Source organism: Ochotona curzoniae, unplaced genomic scaffold (genome assembly GCF_017591425.1).
Source record: "Ochotona curzoniae isolate NIBS_2020 unplaced genomic scaffold, NIBS_Ocur_1.0 contig_78, whole genome shotgun sequence".
Classification (NCBI taxonomy): Eukaryota; Metazoa; Chordata; class Mammalia; order Lagomorpha; family Ochotonidae; genus Ochotona; species Ochotona curzoniae.
In genome coordinates this window covers 3282980-3305430 of record NW_024466559.1, presented here as the reverse complement: position 1 = coordinate 3305430, position 22451 = coordinate 3282980, and the positions used below count along the sequence as shown (strand labels likewise).

The following is a 22451-nucleotide window of genomic DNA, read 5'->3' as shown; positions in this document are numbered from 1 at the left end:
GGAGCGTCTGGGTCATGGGTGCTGCCAGTGAAATCATCTGGTTGGGCCAGACAAGGGAAGTGCGTGTAGGATTGCAAAGTCAGAAAATTTCATCAGGTTGGTAATTTTTAGGCTGATAATTTTGTGTGATCTGCAGATGATATTCTAAATATCCCAGTGGCGCTTGTCAGGAAAAAGTCCTTCATCTCTGCTTGCTAGCGAGTTGGACCAGTGCTAGGGCATTCTGTGTTAAGCTGTGGTTTAAGATGCCACCATCCCATTTCAGAGTGCCGGTTTGAGTCCTGGCTACTCTGTTTCTGATCCAGCCCCCTGTTGATGCACCTGGGGAAGGCAATGGAAGTTGGCCCAGGTGCCCCGGACCCTGCCATCCACATGGGAGACACACAGATAGAGTTCCATCTTTGTGGCTTCAAAGCTTGGCTCAACCCTCACTGACTATTGCAGCTACTTGGGGAGTAACCAGGGTCTGGAAGGTCACTCTGCCTTTTGCATAAATAAACAAATCTTTCTTTAGAAAAGGCATGTCAGCTTCGGAAAGTAAGCTCTGAATATGCAAATCGACTTAAAAATAACACACCAAAGTCTCCACCTTTTAATTTAGTCTGTGGAGAGCACTCTGCAAGAAAAGTGAACAACAAGTGTTTCCTGTAATCAACAGGAAAAAAGTGCTGACTGACATCTCAGCTTGACAGATAACGAAGCCATTGGGGGAAATTCATGTCCCAGAGTTTTCAGGATTCCTTATCTGTCTCCCACCCCCAACTCGCACCTTTTCTGCCCCGTTGAAACCTCAACAGTCAAGTCCTCTGGGTGGCTTACATCTGCTCAGTAAACGTTAAAGGGTGAGAGAACACACAGGGGCGTCAGGTGTGGGTCTGTTGTAGTTAGGTGATGATTTAAGGGCATATGTCAACTGCAGATGAATCTTGCAAACTCTGCGGGGATCTCCCGTGCTGTAACAGTACCTCCCAGAGTTAACCTGCAGGAGTTCGCAGCCAGGATCGCAGATTCAGTATCAGACACACCAAAGGCCAAGGAGTGACTTAGGACTGTTATTAAATACTCCGCTTCCTCTCCTGGTCGAGAAAGGTGTGTGGCAAAACACATGCCTGCCTTTCCCTTTTCCGTCTCTGAAGTGCTTTTTAGGTGGGTGTGTTTTCCTGACTTGGGGACTCATTAGTGTTTCTTCCTGAGACTGCCTTGGGGACAGCACTACTTACTGGATTGTTCTGATGCTTTTGGGGACGGGGAAAACCATGGCAACGGGATTGAAGGGTGTGATTATTCGCCTCTGACCCGACAGAGTGTGGGGCTGAACAAAAGAAGCTTAATAGAAATGTTCAAATTGACCCTTCTTGCCACTTGGACCGCTCAGAGCTCAATCAGTCTCTCATTATTATCGGAGTGATTTGAGCAAAGGCGGCGGAACGAGTATTTTTCATAATCACTCCTTGAGCCAAACGTAATTTGCAATTTGCCGTATTGTATCACGAAACAATCGTGCATTAAAAATGAGCACGCCAAGAACTGGGGAGCGCGGCCACAAAGCAAGGAGGCAGCGAAGCCGCCGTTCACAGGCTAGGCTGCCCTGAGCGCTGCCGAGTGGAAGCGGCCAATTTCCATGCCACATGGAGCCTTCAGGGAAATCAGAATGGGGTGTGTGTGTGCGTGTGTGTGCACGCACACATGCCTGTTGAGGGGTTGGTGTCTGGGAGTGTCTCAGGACGAAGTCAGTGCAGTTGGAGGTGGGGAGCAGAAAATGTAATTTGCGTATCCTGTGCAGTGCGGTTGTGGGGTCAGTGTGGCTCGATAGCCTTTGTGGTGGTGGCTAGCCCACAGGAGCAGCCCTGTCTGCTGGCTCCTTTCACCACGCATGGGCTCCTTTGCTGCAGACTCTGGGTGCTGCCCAGTAGAAAGCTAGGGACACCCCTGAGCTCCTCTTTTGGAGGAGGGTGTCCCCGCCCCCAGCCCGGGGCCTATCCTGGAATACAGCTTAGTGTGACTTAGATGCATCTCCGCTGTGGCCGTGCTTGTCCTGTGTTCTCTGTATCCCTCTGTACCCCATTCCTCGCCCCCGCCCCCTCCAAATGTGTCCAGTTTTGGATTTATTTAGTTGCTGGATTTTTCCTCTTCACAGTGGGTGTAGTAGAGTCTGACCGCCTGCTGCTGGCCCCTTTCCCCACCTGCATTTACAGTTCGTTGCATTCTCTTCCTAGGAACTGCTGAGGTGTCAGCTTGCCTCGCCCCCACGCCCCTGCCTCCCAGTGTGAGGTTCATTCGGGGCCAGGAGCACCCTCCCAGGCCCCGACCCATGGGTGTCTTGGAATAGCTGCCTTTTCCATTAAGTTTTCCTTGGCACGCCCAGTGGCTGCTGTAGCTTGCTGAAGTAGATGCTGTTTTTTAATTTTTTTTTTCTCTTGGAAGGGGGTGGAAGTCACTTTTTCTATGGATGCCGAGCAGCACAAATTTAGTTTATCAAATCTAATCAGACCGGCACTGATGAAAACCGCACACAATCAGATAATGAGGCTCAGGCTTGTGGATGGCAGGAGGGTACCGCCGGCCGCACGCTGCACGTCTCGTCTCCCAAGAGTGCTCTTGCGCTCGCGCGTGCACTTGGCAAATTCACCCTCGTCGTTGGCCTTGATTGCCAGGATGGTTTTTTTTTTTTCTTCCTTGCCTAAATGGGATCTTTTTGCTTTTCCTAATCAGCCTTGCCCCATTCCTCGAATGTTACTGCTGTGTACTGCTGAGCAAGTCACATTCCTGTTGCCAGTCTCTTACGATGTCGCTCAAATATGTGAGATTCTGTACAGAAGGGACATAGGATAGAGGGGGAGAAAGGTTTTGTGTTTTTGCTTTTTGGGTTCCTCGCTTGTGCAATGGACTTGCAGGCACAAAAGTATATGAAGCAGCCAGTGCGAGGACATCTGACAGTAAATAAACACAAGCGGTGCCTTGTCTTTTATCCTCAGCGGAGGCCTGGGCAGTTGGGTGGGATGACATTTGCCTGTTTTATTGCAGGTGATTTTTGAGTTTTGGGAAGACATTGCATACAGGCATGCAGCTAGTACCCTTTGCCTGGGGCCAAGTTCTTACTTGAAGATTTTATTTGAAAGTTACAGGGATAGTCAGAGTGACATGTTCCATCTGCTGGGTTACTTTCCAAATGGCCGTCCTTTGTGGAGCACTGGACCAGGCACAAGCCAGGAGTCAGGAACTCCGTCCAAGTCTCGCAAGCACTGGGGCCGTCCTCTGCTGCTTGCCCAGGGAGCTGGATCAGAAGTGCAGCATCAGGGACTTGAACCAGCAACCAGGTGGGATGATGCTGTCACAGGAGGTCTGTTTACTTGCTGTGCTGTTAACACTGGCCCCCAATGTTTTGGAGTCTTGGAGTCTTCCTTGACCCTGCCTTCACATTTGCGGTGTCCACAGAGACATCCTCCCATCCTCTTCATAAGCAAAGTCTGCTGGTTTTGCCATTTCCTGAGCCTCCATGAGCTACCCCTTCACGGCTGTGGGAGTTCATCTGTCCTCATGAATAGAGCAGGGGCTCAACTGTGTGTCTCCCTTGGGAGTCACCCCAAGGGATCTTCACAGGTGAAGAAACCGTTTCCAGTTAGGGCTGCAGTAGACCTTCTGGCAATGGTGCAGACGCCCATATCCCATCTTGGAGAGATTTGAGTTCTGGCTCCATTTCTGATCCAGGTTCCTGCTCATGCACATCCTGGGGGTGGTCCCTGCCACTCAGGTGACAGATGCTGATTGGGTCCTGGGCTCCTGGCTTGGCCCAGAGCTGGCTGTGGTGGGCTTTTGGGGGAGTGAGCTAATGGCTGGGAAATTCCTCTTAATGTTTTCTTGCCTCACAGTTGTAAAATAGAAGTCCATATTTGCATATAAAGTAACTCCCAGGTGATCTGAGCGTTGGCCTGGGAGACTTTGGTTTTGGGGAACACGTTCAATTGCATAGCAGCAAGCATCCGGGAGAAATGAGCTACAGAGACACACACCAGATGTTTTCTTTCTGGATACAATCTAGGACTGTTTGCTCCCTATTAGAGCCGTCCGTGAGAAAGAACTTGGCAGTCGCGCATGAGACAAGAACGCTGGGTCGAGGCGGGGGTCGTTCACACAGCAGGAATGTGGGCAAAGGCAGTACCAGAAGTGACTGCTCCGAGCTGCTCCGAGAAACATAGTTCAGGGGCCGTCGAGAAGCAGTGTGAGGCGAAGGCCTGCCGAGGAGCTGTCTCTAACTCGTGGTTTAGCTTGGGTGTGCGTGGCCCGGGTGTCCCCCAGGGCTGAGTCCTGGATTGGGACAGCGGTGGGGCAGGGCGGGGATGGAGGGCACCATCCAGGCTGCTTGAAGTTCTTTGGGCTCCATCCTGGGGCAGCAGGCATCTCACGGCACTGCTGGTGCTGCCAGCAGTGTGCAGGGACAGGGTTTTCCAGGTCCGTGTGAACACACATCTCATCACCCACAGTTGGCAGAGTCCAGAAAAACAACATGGATTTCTGTAAAAAGGAAGGGATGGGATGAAGTGTGAATAGTGCAGACACAGGGCAAAGCACCGGGCCCATGGTGCTTCCCCACCCCGGGCAGGAGCCAGTGCTGGGCAGCAGCAGCTTCTGCTTGCTGACCCCGACTTCCTGTCTGGTCCTGTCTGCCTTCTCCTCCCCAGCGAAGCTCGCAGCCCTTAATGGAACAGATGAATGTTCCATCGAAGGCCCCTTTCTGCAGATAGACAAAGACCATGATCATCTGTGGTGACAAATGCCAGATTTCCAGAGGGCTTTCTGAAGATAGTGTTATTTTAAAGACATCATTTCTCCAGCCTACAGGATAATTGGCCCCGGACACTCTGTTCTCAAGAGTGGCAGAGGGATTTTGAAGCCTGCCTTCTTCTCCCTGTCTCATATTTGTTGTTCAGTCTAGTCTTCAGAAGAGTCAGCTCGTGACAAGCCCAGTGATGGTTTTGTTTTGTTTATGGTGGGATGCTGTGTGTTGCAATCCAGTATCATTTTCTTTTTTCTAAGGAGCCCTCTGCATTTAGTAGCAGGAGAAATACTGCAATTGAAATGATTTCCAGCAGGATTTACACTGTAGAGAGAATTGCGCTTCCTCACTAAAACTCCAAATGACGGCTGGATAACCTCAAAGTTCTTCCGGGTAGTTCATTGTCACGGTGGTTCTTTCTGGTAGGATCAGCAGCATATGTTTAAGATCTCTTTATTTATTTTGGAAAGTCAGAGAGGAGGAGAGACAGAGAGGAAAATCTTCCATCTATTGATGCAGTGTCCAATTGACCACGATGGTTGGAGCTCAGTCGATCCGAAGGAGCCAAGAGCTTCTTTTGGGTCTCCCATGCGGGTGCAGGGTCCCTGCACTGCTTTCCCAGGCCACACGCAGGGAGCTGGATGGGAAGCTGGGCCGCTGGAACATGAACGAGTGCCCATATGGGATCCCAGCACATGCAAGACGAGGACTTTGACTGCTAGGCTACCGTGCTGTGCCCTGCACTGTTGCTGTTTTGTCTCCTGTTGCTCAGCAGGAGCTTGGCCAGCCCATTGGTCTTTACTGTGGTGGGGACTTCAATCGGTCGGGGTTGGCAAAGGACAATCACTGGCCACAAGACTCTGAGGGTACCTGAACCGGAGCAAACATCTCTGTTTTTTCTTGGAAGAAAGTCCTGTGTTGAAGGACCATGACAGCTCTGAGCCAGGGCTCAGCTGCCAGGGCTCTGTTTTGCCCAGCCCTCCTTAGAAGTTCCCCCCTCCTCTCTCTGCTTTGCATTCCTCTCTTTTGTCATTCTCTCCAAGGCATGTGGGGAGGTGGCCACCTTTGTTGGGGTGGAATGTTCTCTTTGAGCCTCTGCCTGACTCAGCTGAGAACAGAAGGGGTCCTGTTTTGCTGGTGTGTTCTGGCTTGGCAGATGCCCCACCTCATCCAGGTAGCTAGGTAGACCTTAGCCTATGTGCAAATGAAGGGCTGCAGAAATTGGGATTTTTAAAAAAATATATTTATTTATTTTTTATTGGAAAGTAGATATACAGAGAGGAGGAGAGACAGAGAGGAAGATCTTCCGTCCGATGATTCACTCCCCAAGTGAGCGCTACGCCGATCTGAAGCCAGGATCCAGGTCTCCCACGTGGGTACAGAGTCCCAAGGCTTTGGGCCGGCCTCAACTGCTTTCCCAGGGCACAAGCAGGGGCTGTTTAGGAAGTGGAGCTGTCAGGATTAGAACCTGTGCCCATATGGGATCCTGGCGCGGCGCATTCAAGGCGAGGACTTTAGCCATTAGGCCATGATGCTGGGTCTGGGATTTTTTTTTTTTAAGGAAAAATGGATGGGTGTGATGGGCAGGCATACAGAAGCAAGCCTTGGAAGCTGACCAGCATTTGCATATCTAAAGTCTTCTCCTGGTTCCATCATCTGGTAAGGTGGCTCCAGGCCCTGCCCTCTGGGTGCAGATGAAGGGGAACCTTCCAGATCTGAGAGGAATTTTAGGAATTCTGTGACCAGATAGCCCTTCACCCAGCCTTATCCCAAAAGGGGAAGGAGGAGGAGTCATGGTAGGCCCATACCCACACCCATGTGACTCACTTGGCTAATCCTGCCCCTTCAAGTGCCAGGATCCCATACGAGCAGGAGTTCATGTCCTAGCTTCTCCAGTTTGAATCCACTTTCCTGCCTGTGGCCTGGGAAAACAGCAAAGGATGGCCTGAAGCCTGGGGACCCTGTACCCATTTGGGAGACCTGGAAGAGGCTCCTGATTTCAGATTAGTTCCATCTGTTAGCAGCCATTTGGGGAGTGAACCAGTGAATGGAAGATCTTTCTCCCTGTCTCTCCTTCACTCTGTAAATCTGCCTTTCCAATAAAAATAAATGACTGTTTAAAAGCAAAACACAGCAGTTTTCTAACACATTCATGAGCTTTTCCCTAGTAAGTAGTTTTCTTGGTAGGCTAATTACAGTCACACTCTGACTGCCAGCACATGTAGAGGCCGCATGCTCGGGGGCCCTCTTCCACCTGCACAGGAAGATTCCAGCTACTCGAAATTCAAATGCATACAAAAGGCGGGGCAGTGATGCAATGGGCTGTGCTACCCCTGTGCCAGTTCCGATCCTTACTGCTCCACCTCTTGTCTAACTTCCTACTGATGTGCCTGGGAAAACAGCCCGAAGGTACTTGGGCCCCCACCACCCAGGTTGGAGAACTGGGTGTTACTCTAAGCTTTTGGCTTCAGCCTGACCCAACCATTGCAGCCATTTTGGGAGTGAAGCAACAGATGGAAAAAATCTCTTTCCTTCTCTGTGATTTGAATAAATAAGTCAGTGTGTCTAAAAAAGAGACAGCACCAGTGTTGTGGCTTACCAGGTTAAGCGTCTGCCTACCAACCAGCATTCCATGTGGGCTCCAGGTTGAGTCCCAGCTGCTCTACTTTCCATCCAGTTCCCTGTTAGTGCTTGCGCACCCACTTTGGGGACCCAGGAGTATCTCTGAACTCCCCCCTTTGTTCTGACTCACCCTAAGCTGTTGTGGTCATTTGTGGGAGTGAACCAGCAAATGGAAGATCTCTCTGTCTCTCATCCTCTCTGTAACCCTGCCTTTCAAATAAATTAAAAAAAAATTTTTTTTTTGGAAAAAGAACACACAATATATTGACATGGTGAACATGCATGTACATGCTTTATTTTTTGTTGACTTTGTTGTTGTTAACTTAGTTTCATTTGGAAGGCAGGGGGATTGGGGCAGGGAAAGTGGAAGAAGAGAGGTGGAGAAGCTAGATTTTGCGTCTGCTGGTTCACTCGCCGAAGTCCTGAAATAGCGCTGAGCTGGGTGAGTCTGAAACTGGGAGCCTAGGATTCCATGCCACTGTGTCCTGTAGGTGGCAGGGACCCTGCTTCCCAGGACGCACATTTTGTAGGAGCATACTGGGAAATGTGGAATAACTGGAATCAGGCACTCCTCCATAGGATGTGGGTACCACCATGTCTGCCCCGTGCTTGCTTTTTTACACTGTAAAATGGCTGGCATTTTTTATTTCACTTGCAGTTTTTATTTTGTTCTGTCAAGCAAACTATAGCAAAGGGATCCATTTCTGTTCCAATTATAAAGTAATATGCTGTGATTTTATAGTATGCCTTAAAGAAATCGCATCATTTATTAACTAAATCAAGTGTCGAGGGAATGTCTAAGTTCTAACTTATAAACATTTTATCTATGATTACCTTTGCTTATTCTCACATTAATCTTGAATCTGTACTTCATATTAAGAAGAAAGTGCACTACCACAGATTAACAATAATTTGACAACCAATGTTGTTGGGACTGTTGAGGAAATAGTATTTTGATACCAACAACAATGAGGCAAAAAGGCAATTCTTGTTTAACAATCAGAATCTTTCATTTTTCTTCTTAGTGTTTATTTATGTGCAAGGTGCAGTTTCAGAGAGAGACGGGGTGAGAGAGGTGGAGGACCACAGTAACCCGGGCTGGGCCAGGCGATAGCCAGGTCCTGGAATCTGTCTGTGTCTCCTTGTGTGAACAGCAAAGACCCCCCGTATGAGAGTCATTGCTTGCTGCTTCCCAGGATCCAGCTGAAGGCTTGAGACGTGGGGGCAGGACCCAGTGCCAGGCACACAACATTGGACATGGGTATCTTCGGTAAAGACAATCCACTACTTCTGTCTGTTCATTCTTTTCTTTGTTTGTTTTTTCTCTCTCTGTCTCTCTCTCTCTTTTTATTTAAGATTAATTTGTTTCCTTTGAAAGAGTAATAGAGAGGAAGTGGATGAGAGAGATCTTCCAACCTCTAGTTTACTCCAAAGATAGCTACAATAGCCAGAACTGGATTGACCAACGTGGGAGTTGGGAGCTTCCTGGGTCTCCTGGATGGGTTTAGGGGCCTAAGGTCTTAGGCCACCGTCCTCCACTGCTTTCGTAGGTTAAAAGCAGGGAACTGGCTCAGAAGTGCAGCATCTGGGATTTGAACCAGCATCCAAATGGATGCTGGCACTACAGGTGGACAGTTAGCCTGCAGTTACCCCACACCTGTGGATTGGAGGTTAAAAGCTGAATGTTGGCAGACTTAGTTCTTATACAGACTTGTTGAACTAGCTGAAACTTTCTTGGTAACAGAGGACCATGTCCTTTTTTGTGTTTTAACTTGGAGTATTTTTATTTTTAATAGCTTTATGGTAGTTGCATATCTGTAACGCGTGTAGTAGAGCTTTTCAGTACTGTGTGTAATGACCGTATGAGGGGGATGGCGTATCAGTCAGCTGAGAGATGCTTACCGTTTCATTGTTTTGAGAACATTCAGGTCCTGTTTATGACCCTTTTTAAAAAGTATTGATTCATTATCAGCCACAGTCATCCCTTCCACCCTCATGCACCCCTAGACACAGTAATGTCCCCCTGAGTCCTGCCCAACAGCATGTTTTGCAAAGAATTTAACCAAGCTTATTAAAACATAGCCAGATTTCGATTTGGGCAGAAAGTATCTAAGCTGATTTAAAACACGCGCGGACCAGCTAATCTCCCTCTTTTTTTTTCTGGTCTTCCTGACTCACGGTGCAGATCCAGGCGGTCTGTTGTAAGCCGATACTGTGCCTGTTGGTGCAGGAAGATAACATATCGTTATCAGTGTTGCTGCCTGTGTTTCTCAGATCTCGTACAAGGCCAGGATCTAGGTCACGGATTCCTTACAGAACAGCAGCCACAGTCACTATGGCCACCCTTGTGTTGGTGGAAAGGCACAAACTGAGAAGTTGAGTGGTGAAAATGTCGTAACTTTTCCGGCATGGACTGTTCTGGAAGTGAGAACTTAGTGCCGTGGAGTGTTCAGGTTGGAGCTGACCCACCCTGAGGTTTCTCTGCCATTTCATACTGGTCGTTCACCCCAGCCTAGAGCTTTCCCTGACCCTAATCCCACCCCTGGTCGTGGGGGCCTCACTCCCATCTCACATGAAATGAACACTTTCCTGGGATCAGTGCAGGGAGCAAAGCAAGACTCCTGAAGCCAGGAGGTTCTTGCCGCAGCAATGGGGAGAGAGAAGACCTGAGGAGGAAGTACTGTCTTTTAAGCAGAAGGACTGTGGTCAGTCAACGAGAGGGTGGGTCAGAGCCCATCAGCAGGCCAGAATTGTAATCCTGTCTGGCTTGCTCATGATAAAACAACAAGCCATCAGAAGGGTGTGATGGGTAACTTCATTGTAAAAATTCAGAAGGCTGCGAAGGCACTTGGCTATGTCTTCTGGGCAGCAGCCAGCATTGTGTACACTCTTACAGACTCCCGCAAGATTTATTTATTGGAGAAAAAAAAAAAAGAGAGAGACAAAGATCTTCCATCCGCTGGTTCATTCCCCAGGTGGTTATCATGGCTAGAGCTGAGCCGACCTGAAGTCAAGAGCCAGCAACTTCTTCTGGGTCTCCCACGCGGATGCAGGGTCCCAAGGCTTTGAGCCATTCTCTGCTGCTTTCCCAGGTCACAGGCAGGGAACTGGATGGGAAGTGGTGCAGCCAGGACACGAACTGCTGTCTATGTGGGATCCTGGTGCATGCAAGGCAAGGACTCTAGCCAGTAGACTACTGTGCTGGGCCCTTCCCTGCAGCCACTTGTGCCCTCTCTGTACTTTCCATTGTGGCCTCCCGATAGCTGGCCTCGTGGGTTCTCTTGTCCATACGCACCCTGAAGTGTGTCGCTGCTCAGGCTCCTTGCTGTCTCACTGCCTTGTCCCCATCATGGTGACTCCTCCATCCCTCACAGTAACACCCCACCAGGCGCCCTTCCTCTGGGTGCTGTGTCGACAGCGCTCCACATGGTTCCCATCAGTCCCAGCTCCAGCATGCACACCAAGCCCTCTGCGACCTGGTCACCACAGTCTCTGGGCTCAATGTGCTCCCATCTCCACAGTTTCAGCCCGACTGTGCCTTGCCGCAGGTGCCCTCAGTCTCTGTGTTCCCAGGACCCTTGCCTGTGTCTTCTCTGCCCTGCTGAGCCAGCCCCTCGCTTCACTCAGCTGTCATGTCAGCGCTGTGGTGGACCCTGAGAGCCTTCTCCCATGTGGCAGTCTCTCCTTGCTCTGCTTCCCGTTCCCATGTCACAGAGTGCGCTGCCGGTCGGTTTGTCAAGTGCCAGGTGAAAGCAAACATAAGCTCCGTGAAGGGTGGATCTGTCGTGTTCACAGCTGATAGCCACAGTGCCTTAAATAGCTAAATCCCAGCTGTGGATTCGATGATGCTCAGTCAGTTTTCGCCAAATGTATGAATATGGCATTATCTACTGGGATGCAACAAGTTTTTTTTTTTTTTAATTATTATTTTCTAAAAAGACTTATCTTAGGGAATAAGATATGGTGGTGTGGCACCAGCATGGCGTGTGGGTACCAGTTCGAGTCCCAGCTGCTTTACTTCCTGTCCAGCTCCCTGCTAATGCACCTGGGACAGCAAGAGTAGATAGTCTAGTGGCCCCTTGCCCCACTGTGGGAGACCCACAAGAAGCTTCTGGCTTCTGATCAGCCCAGCTCCAGCCTTTGTAACCATTTAGGGACTGAACCAGCAGATGGAAGAGCTTTGTCTCTGCCTTTCTTTCCCTCTGCGTCACCCTGCCTTTCAAATAAATAAAATTTTGAAAGAAGGAGTTCTCTTCCTGTTTGTTTATATAGTGACTGAGGAAGAAAGAGAGTGCTTTCCTCCACCCACTGGTTCACTTCTCAAAGGCCTGAAGTGCTTGCACTGGGCCAGGCTGAGGTCTGGAGACAGGAACTCTATCCAGGACTCCCAGGTGGGTGGCAGGGCTGCAAGCATTTGGCCGCCATCTGCTGCTGCTATGCCAGCGTTGCAAGGGTTGGCTTAGTCAGCTGCACCACGCTGACCCCTGTTTCGGGTGCGTGGGTGTGTGCTTTCATGCACTGATTCATTCATTCCTTCTACAGAGCCCACCATTCTGCTAAGCAAAATGGAGGGCGTTCTTGGTATATTGACACCATAGGTCTGCTTTACAGGGCTTTGCGCTGATTTATTTTGAAAGCATCAACACATTTTAGCCTTCGTGAGTAGTCAGCCTCTGGGTTTAAGTTCTTGGGGATTTTTTTCTTTTTCGTTATTGCAATAATCTTCCAATTTCCAAAAGTTATTAAATTTTAAGCCTATGCATGTTTTTGTAGATTTAGTTTATTGCCAGTTTTGATTGTTCACTAATAGCATGCATAATTTTTGAAGGAACTGTGGTGATGGGATTTCAACTTTTTTCAGTTTTAACATTTTAATGATGTGTCTCCTTCCTTATTTGTGACTTCTTTGCAAATATTGTGTTAGTATAATTAACATGTTAAGTAGTTTCTGAATTTCATAATGGAGATGAGTATTTGAAATCAGATTTATGTTAATAAAAAATGACCTATACTACCAACCAAGACATTACTTGAATTAATATGCTTTTTTTTCTCTCTCTCTTTCTATCAACTTTGGGCTCAATTCTTTCCTTTTTTCTCTCGGTTTCTCCTAACTGTTTATTTGAAAGTCAGAATTACCCAGGGATGGGCTGGGAGAGATTAGGAAGGGACAGAGGGAAGGGGAGAGAGCTTGCCAGAGAGGTAATTTTCATCCGCTGATTCATTCCCAGATGGTTGCAGTGGCTGGGACTGGGCCCGGCCAAAGCCCAGAACTTCTGGGTCTCCTACATGGGAGCAGGAGCCCAAGCACTTGGGTCATCTTCTGCAGCTTTCCCAGGTGCATTAGCCGGGAGCTGCGTCTGAACTGTAACTATCTGGTCTCCTGAGGGTTGCTGCGGTTGAGGGCGGAGGCCTAACCCATTATACCACAAGGCCATGCCCCAGCCCAGCCATCTTCTATGTCTCATTTTTGGAGAAGACATTGTCATGGGCAGCCAGGTCTCCTTGTTCCTCCTCAGAAAGCCGCATGCAATCCCTGTCTGTGTTAGTGAATGCTTAGCCCTGTCCGCATCAGAGATGCCTTTATCGGAAGTGCCTGATGACCAGATCCTGATGGACAGTCCATGTAGGACGTGCATTCCCAGCCACATGGGCTTCCGCATAGAGAACAGACAGAGCAGGACAAGGACCTGAGCCGAGCTTGGGGTTCTGAGGTCGTTGGATGCCAGAAGAGAACGCTGTTGGGGTTTTCCTTCTGAGCCCACAGGCCACTGCTATGGGTGTTCCATGTCCTGTGTTTGGGTCAGCTATGTGCACTGTGTAACAGCTGTCCCTTCTTCGGGTTTTGGGGGCATGTTTGGTGAAACTGCCTGAGAACTTTCCAACTCTCCAAGCTCAGATTGGCCCAGCAGCGTCCTTGACCCTTGTACCAACAGCCCTATTTGTCAACTGTGATACGGGGAAAAGATGGTTAATTAGCCTGGCGCTGGTTAGCATTCTTTAGCCCTAAGACAGATCCACTGCTCTGCTGGTCTCTCTTCCTTCAAGAGCGAATTTATTATCTGTTTAATAAAGATAAAAAGCAAGTCTTATTGTCCCTTGTCTTTATCATTGTTTTGCCACAATAAAAATGAAACTGAGGCTTGTTTCCAAAAGGGTTCCCTCTGGGCAGTTCTAATCAGAAACACATAAATTGATCTGATGGAAAATATGAATACCGACCCCCCAGCTCCTGACTGTGGAAGACGTCTGGCCCCTTTTCTTCGTCTCACTGAGTGTGCATGTGGTTATCACAGACGAACGTAAGGAAACTCATTTTGTATCCATTGATAAGCTAGACTTTTTTGTTATCAACAGGTTTGGCAAACATCGAAAAGATGACAAGATTGAGAAAACGGGTAGAGTAAAAATGCAGGACTCGTTTACGTCAGAAGAGGAGAGGACACGGATGAAGCAGGAACGGGAGAGGTAGACTTCCGGTCATTTCATTCCACCTCGGTTGAGAGGCTCTTTGTTTGATTTTATTAATATAAAGAATTGGCGCTCAATGACTTTTCATATTTTCTCTGTCAATCCAAACACTGAGGCTTGTGGTATGAACACGATGTTAAGAAAGATTAAAAAAAAAAAAAAAAACTTATCTTTATTTGAGCATCAAAGTGAATTTTATTGGTTAGTTAAGATCTCGGAGATGTCAGATGACTGGGTAAACAGTAATTCAGAATTTATGATTCCTTTTCAAGTCACAGAAATATTTAAACTCCTGTGTAGTTTGTGTGTTGGTGTCATTTTTTTTTTTTTTTTAAGAATGCTCTTCTGGAAATCTGACTCTTCTGAACTTTCACATCTCATTTAGAATGAATCTGTTTACAGCCAGAGCTCAGAAGACTGCTGGTCCCCACTGGGCTGTGCCCTGCTCGCACATAACGCCTGCTTGCCCATCAACGCAAGGCCCCCCTTCCACTGCCTGTGCTGGCTTGGGGGGCGAGGGGGGGGCGCTTTACTGCTTAGTTTTCTTCTGTGTCTTCCAGGAAGATTGTGGTCTCTTGCTGACTCATTCTGAGTACTTTGGGAAGCCACTGAAGAACTAGTTCTGTTTATTTGAAATGGCAGAGTAATAGAAAAAGAGAGAACAGAGAGAGATCTTCCGTCCTTCGCTTCACTCCAAAGGGCTTGGCCAGGCTTGGTACCTAACTCTCAATCCGTGCCTTTGACATGGGTGTCAGGGAACATGCACCCGAAGCATCCCTGCTGCCTGCCCGGATGGCTGTGAGCAGGAAACAGGATCCAAGGTGGTGCAGCCAGGCACTCTTATCTGGGATGCAGGTTTCCTGGTCAGTGGCTTGACGTGCTGTGCCACAGTGGCTGCCCTGAGCACCGTTCTTGGAAGTATGTCCTTGATATTCCCAGGGTGAGAAAGAGTCTCTGAGTATTCACACACTATGTAGCTAGAGGCTCTGTGAGGTCCTGGTCAGTTCCCAGCGGCTGCCCCAGGAGCCAGCTCTGTCTTTCTGGGATATGCATGAATTAATTTCTGGTGCTGCGTTCAAGGTTATAAAGCTAAACATATTCCATAGCTGGGGTAGTATCCCAGTATTTTTGACCCCCAATCCATTGCCCTTTGGGTAGCCTGAGAGGTAGGGTGCTGTTTGTCTTAACAGTGAATGAAAAAACTAAAATTAGGATCCCATAATTAAGTTGTGAAAAGAGAAGCATATGTGAATATTTTTGTTTTCATCTGAGGTCTGGGCAAGGTCTCCCCCGTGGGTAGGAGGGGCCCAAGCACTTGGGCCTTCATCTGCAGTCTTGTCAGGCATGTTAATAGGGAGCTGAATTAAAAGTGGAGCAGCTGGGTCTTGAACTTGTAGCAGACGGGATGTCGGCATCAAAGGTGGCAGATTAACCCCATGCGCCTCAACGCCAGGCCTTCTCATTCATCTTTCTAATCCTTCTGAAATATTTTGAGTAAAATGGTTCACTTTGATCCTTTCAGAATATGAACTATAGAGGTAAGGACAGTGTGGAGCTGTAGGTTACCATACAAGTCTGCTTGGGATGTTCTGCTGGTCCTAACACAGTCTCTGGTAAAAATGAGAATTCCTAGGAACTGGTGTGGGTGGAGTTCTCTCTGATCCTCCCCAGTGCTGGGTTCCCCAGCTCAGTAATTCGCTGCCCACATTTAGGTCAGGCTGTGCTGTCTTCCTTGGCGTGGACAGCATTACGTTTAATTGCTCAGAAGTCTTAACTTCCTGCTTGAAGAGTTTCCTCTTCCTGCAAGAAGAGAGTGTACCTGGTGAGTGTGCAAACATGGATTCGTCTGCATGCACATGATTGAGATTGTGGTGCCACCCTCAGTGGGAGAAAAGGAAGTGTGTTTTTTTTTTTTTAAACATACTTTTTGAATGTTGAGAATGTATGTATTTGGGATCGGCTGTTGTGGCACAGAGCAGTAAACCACTTTCTGCGATGTCAGAATCGCGGGGTGAGCGCCAGTTCAAGTCCTGCTGCTCTGATCCGGCTTTGTACTAGCACATCTGGGAAAGCAACCGCCGACGTCCTGAGTGTTGGGTGTCTGCCACCCACATGGGAGGCCCTGATGCGGTTCTAGGCTCCTGGCTTTGGCCTGGCCTAGGTCTTGCTGCCATTTGGAGAGTGAACCAGCAAATGGAGGATTCCTCTGCGTGTGTGTGTGTGTGTGTGTGTGTGTGTGTGTGTGTGTGTGTGTGTGTTGCTCTCTCTTTTAAGTTGTGCTTGAAGTAAATGAATACATTTTAACAAAGAAACATTTTATTTGGGAAAGAAAAAGAGTTTGCATTCTTTGGTTCACTCACCAAATGCCAGCCTTGGTTGGGCCTGGTTAATGCCAAGAGCAAGACACTCTCTCAGGTCTCTCAGGGACATTGCAGAGACCCGCGACCTCCCAGCATGTGTATTAGGAGGAAGGTGGCAGCAAGAACCAGTGCCTGGAGAACCCAGGCACTCAAAGCATGGATGCGGACTGTTCCCTGTGGCCCCTGATGCCTGCCCTGATTCTCATGTTCACGCCTCGGGATGGCTGCAGCAATCTCACACCCTTGCCCTCCTTCCGCATATCACTGCTTTGCACCTGCAGGCAAGTGCTGTGATCCTGGGTGCACTTCTGCCAGTGTTCTATCAAGCATTTCTCTGATGCACAGTGAGATAGCCCCAGCTCAGGGATGATGTTTCACGTAATGGGTCCGTGTGTATCCTTCCTTTTCCCAAGGCACAGTTTGCATCTCAGTTCTGGTGCCTGTCACAGTGCCACACCTCTGGGGACCGGGCTGGCTCTAAGAGATTGGCGACGAACAGCAGCCCAAGGAGAGTAGTCTAGCAAGGTCAAGGACCTAATGGCTGCTTCGCTTGCAGAAAAATGAGTTAGGCCCATAACTTCAGAAAATTGTTAGACTTCCTGTTTTCGTCACAGCTTTTACAAGTGTGTTGCATTTAAACGCATGGATTTGGCAATGAGCAAAGGAGTACAGGAAGCGTTTGGAGCTGTGGAAGGTGAGCTGTTGGGTGCGCTTTCTTCCTGTAGGGTTCCCCAGTCTGTCACCGTAGACAGCTCCTTTTGAGAAACAAAAAGTGAAGCTTCCTTAGAAAAAACTGTCCGTCCATTCCCTCTCTGCAGCCTGGGAAGGCTGTTTGCTGTGACTTCATTGACCACCATCGCCATTTGAGTTCCAGAAATTATTTTGGCTGATTCCATATAAAAATAGAAAGCCTGACATTCCTTGGTCATGAGTTACGGCATGTCCCAAACCCCAAATATTTCTCTGCCTATCCACGTCTATGGAGCCTGAACGTTACTCATGATATAAATGTTGAAAGAACCATGAGTGTAATTTGAAATGTTTTTCCTGCCATGTCAAGATTTATTTTGTCGGTGAAAGTAAACTGGATCTGTCTGAGATTAAATTGGGCTTCGTCCTTGGCCAACTTCTCTGCTTGTGTCCCACCCACTGCCCAGACTGGGAGGCAAGGCCAGGTTGGGGAAATCCTAATTGTGAGAATCTGTTGGGCTCCTCATGGCAGTGGGAGGATCCCTGGGTGAAGGGGACAGGCCCTGACATGCCTTGTTGTCACTGCATTTGTGGCCCTCACACTGGACCCTTCAGAGGCATGGGTGGGCACAGCCTGCGGACTCAGCAGAGCTGTGCTTTCCTGCATTTGGTGCTTGCCGTCTCTGACACACTTGCCTTTCCCTGTGCTTTAGGACAACACCTGTCCCAAACCGCGTGCGAGCAGTGAAATGAGCTTGGCAGCTCCTTCTGTCGGCTTTAATTTTAGAAAAGGGAAGGAAGGAAGGAAAGAAGCAAGATTTATATACTTGAAATGCAGAGTTAGACAATGATGAAGAGATCTCCCATTGCCCAGATCACTGGCTTAGGCCAGGATGAAGCCAGCAGCCGTCAGCTCCAGGCAGGCCTCCCACGGGGGTGCAGGGGTGCAAGTATTTCATCAGTTTCGTGGCGTTAGCAGGGAGCTGGGTCAGAAGCAGAGCACCTGGAGTTCCAATCCATGATCTTCTATGGGATCTCATGTCATAGGAGGCAGCTTAACCTGATGAGCCCGAAGCACGCCTTTGGATTCTATTGTGAAGGAGGTGGGGCAGCTTTTCGTTGACACAACACCATTTTTTAAACAAGCAACATTTTAGCTTATGCCCCAGTGTTTGTTTGTTTTGCTTGTTTGTTTGTTTCTTTCTTTTTTCAAGATTTTAAAAATTTGAATGACCGATTTACAGAAAGAGAAGGATAGAGAAGATCTTCATTTTCCAAATGGCTGCAATGCTAGAATTGAGCTGATCTGAAGCTGGCAACCAGGAGCTTCTTCTGGGTCTCTCATGTGGGTACAGGGTCCCAAGAACTTGAGCCATCCTCCATTCATTTTTTTAGGCTATAAGCGGGGCGCTGGATCGGAAGTGGAGTAGCCAGGACACAAAACAATTCCCATGTAGAATGCTGGATTAGCCTGTTGAGCCACCGATCCGCTCCCAGGCCAGTGTTTAACTGATGGTAGGCAGTGTGGTGGACGCTTTCCCAAGCAGTGTTCCGTAGCATAACAAGGGTCCCAAATACAACAGGTTGTCCAACCCATTCCTGTGTCTTTATGACGTGGGAGTGGAGAATCCAATGAGATTCTGACTTGTTAACAGGGCACCCTCTGCGCGCGCTCCTCACATCCCTCAGGATTCAGTTATTGTAGAAATTCTGAAGCAGGGCAAGCCCTTGTATAGCTGGCTGGAGACACAGGTCTGGGGCAGCTTTAAAGCAGGGGCTGTGCCCTGCCTCTGCTCTGGGACTTCCGTTTGGAACTCTGGGAATTCTACCCCCAATCCATCTCTGTTTTTCCATTTCCCTTCTCCACATTTTGCACTTGCATTAAGAAACAGATTTAAAAAAAAAAAGATTTGTTTTTATTGGAAAGGCAGATATGGATAGATCTTGTGTCTGCTACTCTCCAAGTAGCCACAAGGGTGGGAACTGAGCCAATCCAAAGGCAGGAGTCAGGTGCTTCTTCTGAGTTTCCCATGCGAGTGCAGGTTCCCAAGTCCAGGCCACAAGCAGGGAGCTGGACGGACAGGAAGTGGAGCAGCCAGGACACGACCCAGTGCCCACATGGCATCCTGGCGTATGTAGGGCAAAGCAAGGATTTAGTCACTAGGCTGTCATGCTGGGTCCCCAAGGTGCAAACTTTTTAAAGCTCTCGTACATTTTTGGTAATTATAGATCAATGGCTGATTTAATGAGAAACGCATGATTGAAAAACAAGAAAAGGTAAACTCTCTTCTGTAGTTTTATTAATACCATGGTGAACACACTGGTCTGTGCTGTTCTAATATTTTTCTTTACATATTTATGTCCATGTGCATCTAAAAATGTTGGCATCCATTTACATTTTGATTTATGTTGTATTTCTGTGCATTCTTATAGACTTAAGTTGGGGTGAGCATTTGGTATTGTAGTGACTGGAATTAACGTGCCCACATCCCGTAGTGGAGTGTGCGGCTTTGAGGCCCAGCACGAGTTCCAGCTCCAGTTCCAGCTTTGTTCTGATGTGTGTCCTGTGAGGCAGCAATGATGGCTCAAGTGCTTGGGTGCTTGCCACCCACATGGGAGATCTGGATGGAGATCCTGGATCCCAGCGTTCTTCAAGTCCCAGCTCTTCTGAACATTTGGCAGGTGAACCAGTACCTGCATAACAGCTCTTTCTGCCTCTTAAAAGTGGTTGTTGATGCTGTTTTAATTACAAAGAAATGCCTGTTAGATGCCTTCCAAAACAGCATAAGTCTGCAAGCATGGATAGATGAACCAGAAGGAGGGCAGGAAGCAGGAAAGAGCCTGAAAGATACATTTTTAAAAAGATTTATTTATTTTTATTGGAAAAGCAGATATACAGAGGGGAGAGACAGAGAGGAAGATGCTCTGTCCATTGATTTGCTCCCCAAGGGGCCATAATGGCTGGAGTTGAGCTGAACCAAAACCAGGAGCCACGGGCTTCTTCATGGTCTCCCACGTGGGTGCAGAGTCCCAAGGCTTTGGGCCATCCTCTACTGCTTTCCCAGGCTACAAGCAGGGAGCTGGATGGGAAGTGGGGCTGCCGAAATTAGAACCTCCATTCATATGGGATCCTGGGATACTCAAAGCCTGGACTTTAACTGCTAGGCTGCCAGGTTAGACCCTGAAAGATACGTTTAAAAATAGTTTATTATTTTCTTAATATTGTTTACATAGTTGCATGCACGCCCATGGGGGCCTCCGATTAGGGTAGGGAGAGGAAGGTGGGAGGAACACGTTTCAGTTTTGTTTCTTTCCTCCTGTGTCCACAGGGCAGGAGTGGGAGGAAGAATTACCAGCTGTGATACCTGCCCTCATCGCCCAGCTCCCAAATAACCTTGGCCTTATGTGTAAATCATGCTGGTAAATGAGACTTACCGTGTAAGCTGGCCTGTAACTGGAGAGCTATTACCGTGTTCATGTCTACACCCGCACAGTGCGCCATGCATGGGCAAATGCCTTCTGGGAAGTGAGTCGTAGGAAAGGAGTCTGTGCAAACCTCTGAATTTCGAAGCAAGCCTTCCCAGGAAAGGTGGGCCTTCCACAGATCAGCCGAGGGCATGCGTGGCCCGGAGCTCTCCAGCTGTCAGTGCTAGACTCTTTCAGGACCCTACTGCCACCCTACATGCGTGCCAGTGCATTCCAGTGGCACTTTGCCATTGGTGTGCCCAAGGTGCAGGTTGTCTGTGCCTGTGCTCCCCGTCCTTCTCATTATGTGCCTTTGAAGAAAAGACTTGAATTTTTTCGATGACCTTTTCTGTGGTCCCCGTTGCTAAGATCCCTGCGGCAGGTGACAGGTAAGCTACATATTTTTTCTGTCGGCAGCATTTCTCCTAGTTTCTCTGACCTCTCGAATCCTTCAGAAGAATCGGCTCCAATCAGTGGCATTCATTCCATCAGTTCAAAAAAAAAAACTGCTCCCCAGATACAGGAAGGAAAAAATAAAGAGAATGTGGAAATAGTGATTTTACCCACGCTCTTATAGCCCTTACCCTCAGCACCCTAATCACCTACGTAAAAATCATCAAAAATAAAAACAATTAATTAATTAAAAAATAATAGTGTTTAAAAATCTAGGTCACGTCTCAACATTAAAAAAAAATGCTTTTGTGTTCAGGGTAACATGGGGTTTTTAAGAATTCTCTTAACTTTTCTTCAGGGAAACTCGCTACTTTGTGGCATCCTTGAGGAAAGCCTAGAGCAGAGGAGACATTTGCTTTTGTTGACAGCGATGCCGGCTGAAGTAGGTTAAAGCAGTTTGGTTTCTAATGTGAACTGTCCTGATGTCTTGTGCTTTGCATCGGATCTTTGGGTTGGACAGAATTATCTGTGCTTTGAGGCCGGTGCCACCTTGAACACTGTGGGTTGAGTGTGTGTGTGTGCCTGAGATCGTTGGTAAAGATTTATGTGTTGATTTGGGAAGCAGAGTTATACAGAGAGGAAGGGACAGACATTCCCACTGCTGGATCTCTTCCCCACATGGCCACACCAGCCAAGGTTGAGCCAGATCAGCCGGGAGGAGCCAGGAACCTAGAGCCTGCAACTCCATCCGATTCTCCCATGTAGATGCCAGAGGCCCAGGTTCTTGGTTCATCTTCCATTGGCTTCTCAGGTGCATTAGGGAGCTGGATCAGACGTAGCTCAGCACAACTTGAACCATTACTCCTCAGGGGTGGTGGCTTAGCAGGCTGTGCCGCAGTGCACCTCCCCTTTTCTTTTTTACTTAAAAGAAAAATTTTCTTAGTTCCCAATTGTCAAGTGTGGTGTGACAGGATGGTAGAAATCACCTGCATTTTAAAAAATTAAATATTTATTAATTTTGTTGAAAAGGCAGATTCACAGTTAGGGGGAGAGATGAAAGATCTTCCTGCGCTGGTTCACTCCCCAAATAGCCATAATGGCCAGAGCTGAGCCCATCCAAAGCCAGAAGTCAGGAGCTTCTTCCAGGTCTCCCACGTGGGTGCAGGGTCCCTAGGCTTTCAGCCGTCTTCAACTGCCTTCCCAGGCTCAAGCAGGGAGCTGGATGGGAAGTGGGGCTACTGGGCCCTATGTTCTTTCTCTGTGATTTTCTTGAATTACTCTTATATGTTATTGGGTGGCGGTAGTGAAGTTGACCTGCAGCAGGAGGGTTAGCTAAATAATTGATGTGCTGAACCTCTAATATTTTTACATCTGCCATTTATTGATGTGCTTTTTAAACATTATTGAGTTATTTGAGAGACAGAGTGAGCTCCCCTCTTCCGGTTCATGTTCCACATGGCAGCAGGGACCTGGCCAGGGATTGCAGCAAGGAATTCCTTCTGTGTCTCCTACATGAATGGAGGATCCTGAGTGCTTGAGCACTCAAGTGGGAATTGGGTATGTGTTAACCACCATGCCCGATGTCCACCATTACCCAGGTGTTTTGTGGGGCAAATAAGGCAGTCAGTAGACAAAGAGCAAAACAAAACAAACAAAAACCCTATTAAAATAAAAGG

The 22451-nt window shown here is 48.2% G+C and overlaps 1 protein-coding gene across 14 annotated transcripts in view; it reads left to right on the top strand.

Moving 5' to 3' along the window:
- The window catches only part of PARD3 (par-3 family cell polarity regulator), a 465250-nt gene that overhangs the window by 317957 nt on the left and 124842 nt on the right, over positions 1-22451 (top strand). For 11 of the 14 annotated variants that reach the window (XM_040992587.1, XM_040992578.1, XM_040992574.1 and 8 more), the window contains one exon: positions 13754-13864. The exons of the other annotated variants lie outside the window; for them this stretch is intronic. In XM_040992587.1, the coding sequence (XP_040848521.1) occupies positions 13754-13864 (111 nt within the window). The remainder of the gene's footprint in view (positions 1-13753; positions 13865-22451) is intronic. 14 annotated transcript variants of the gene reach the window in all.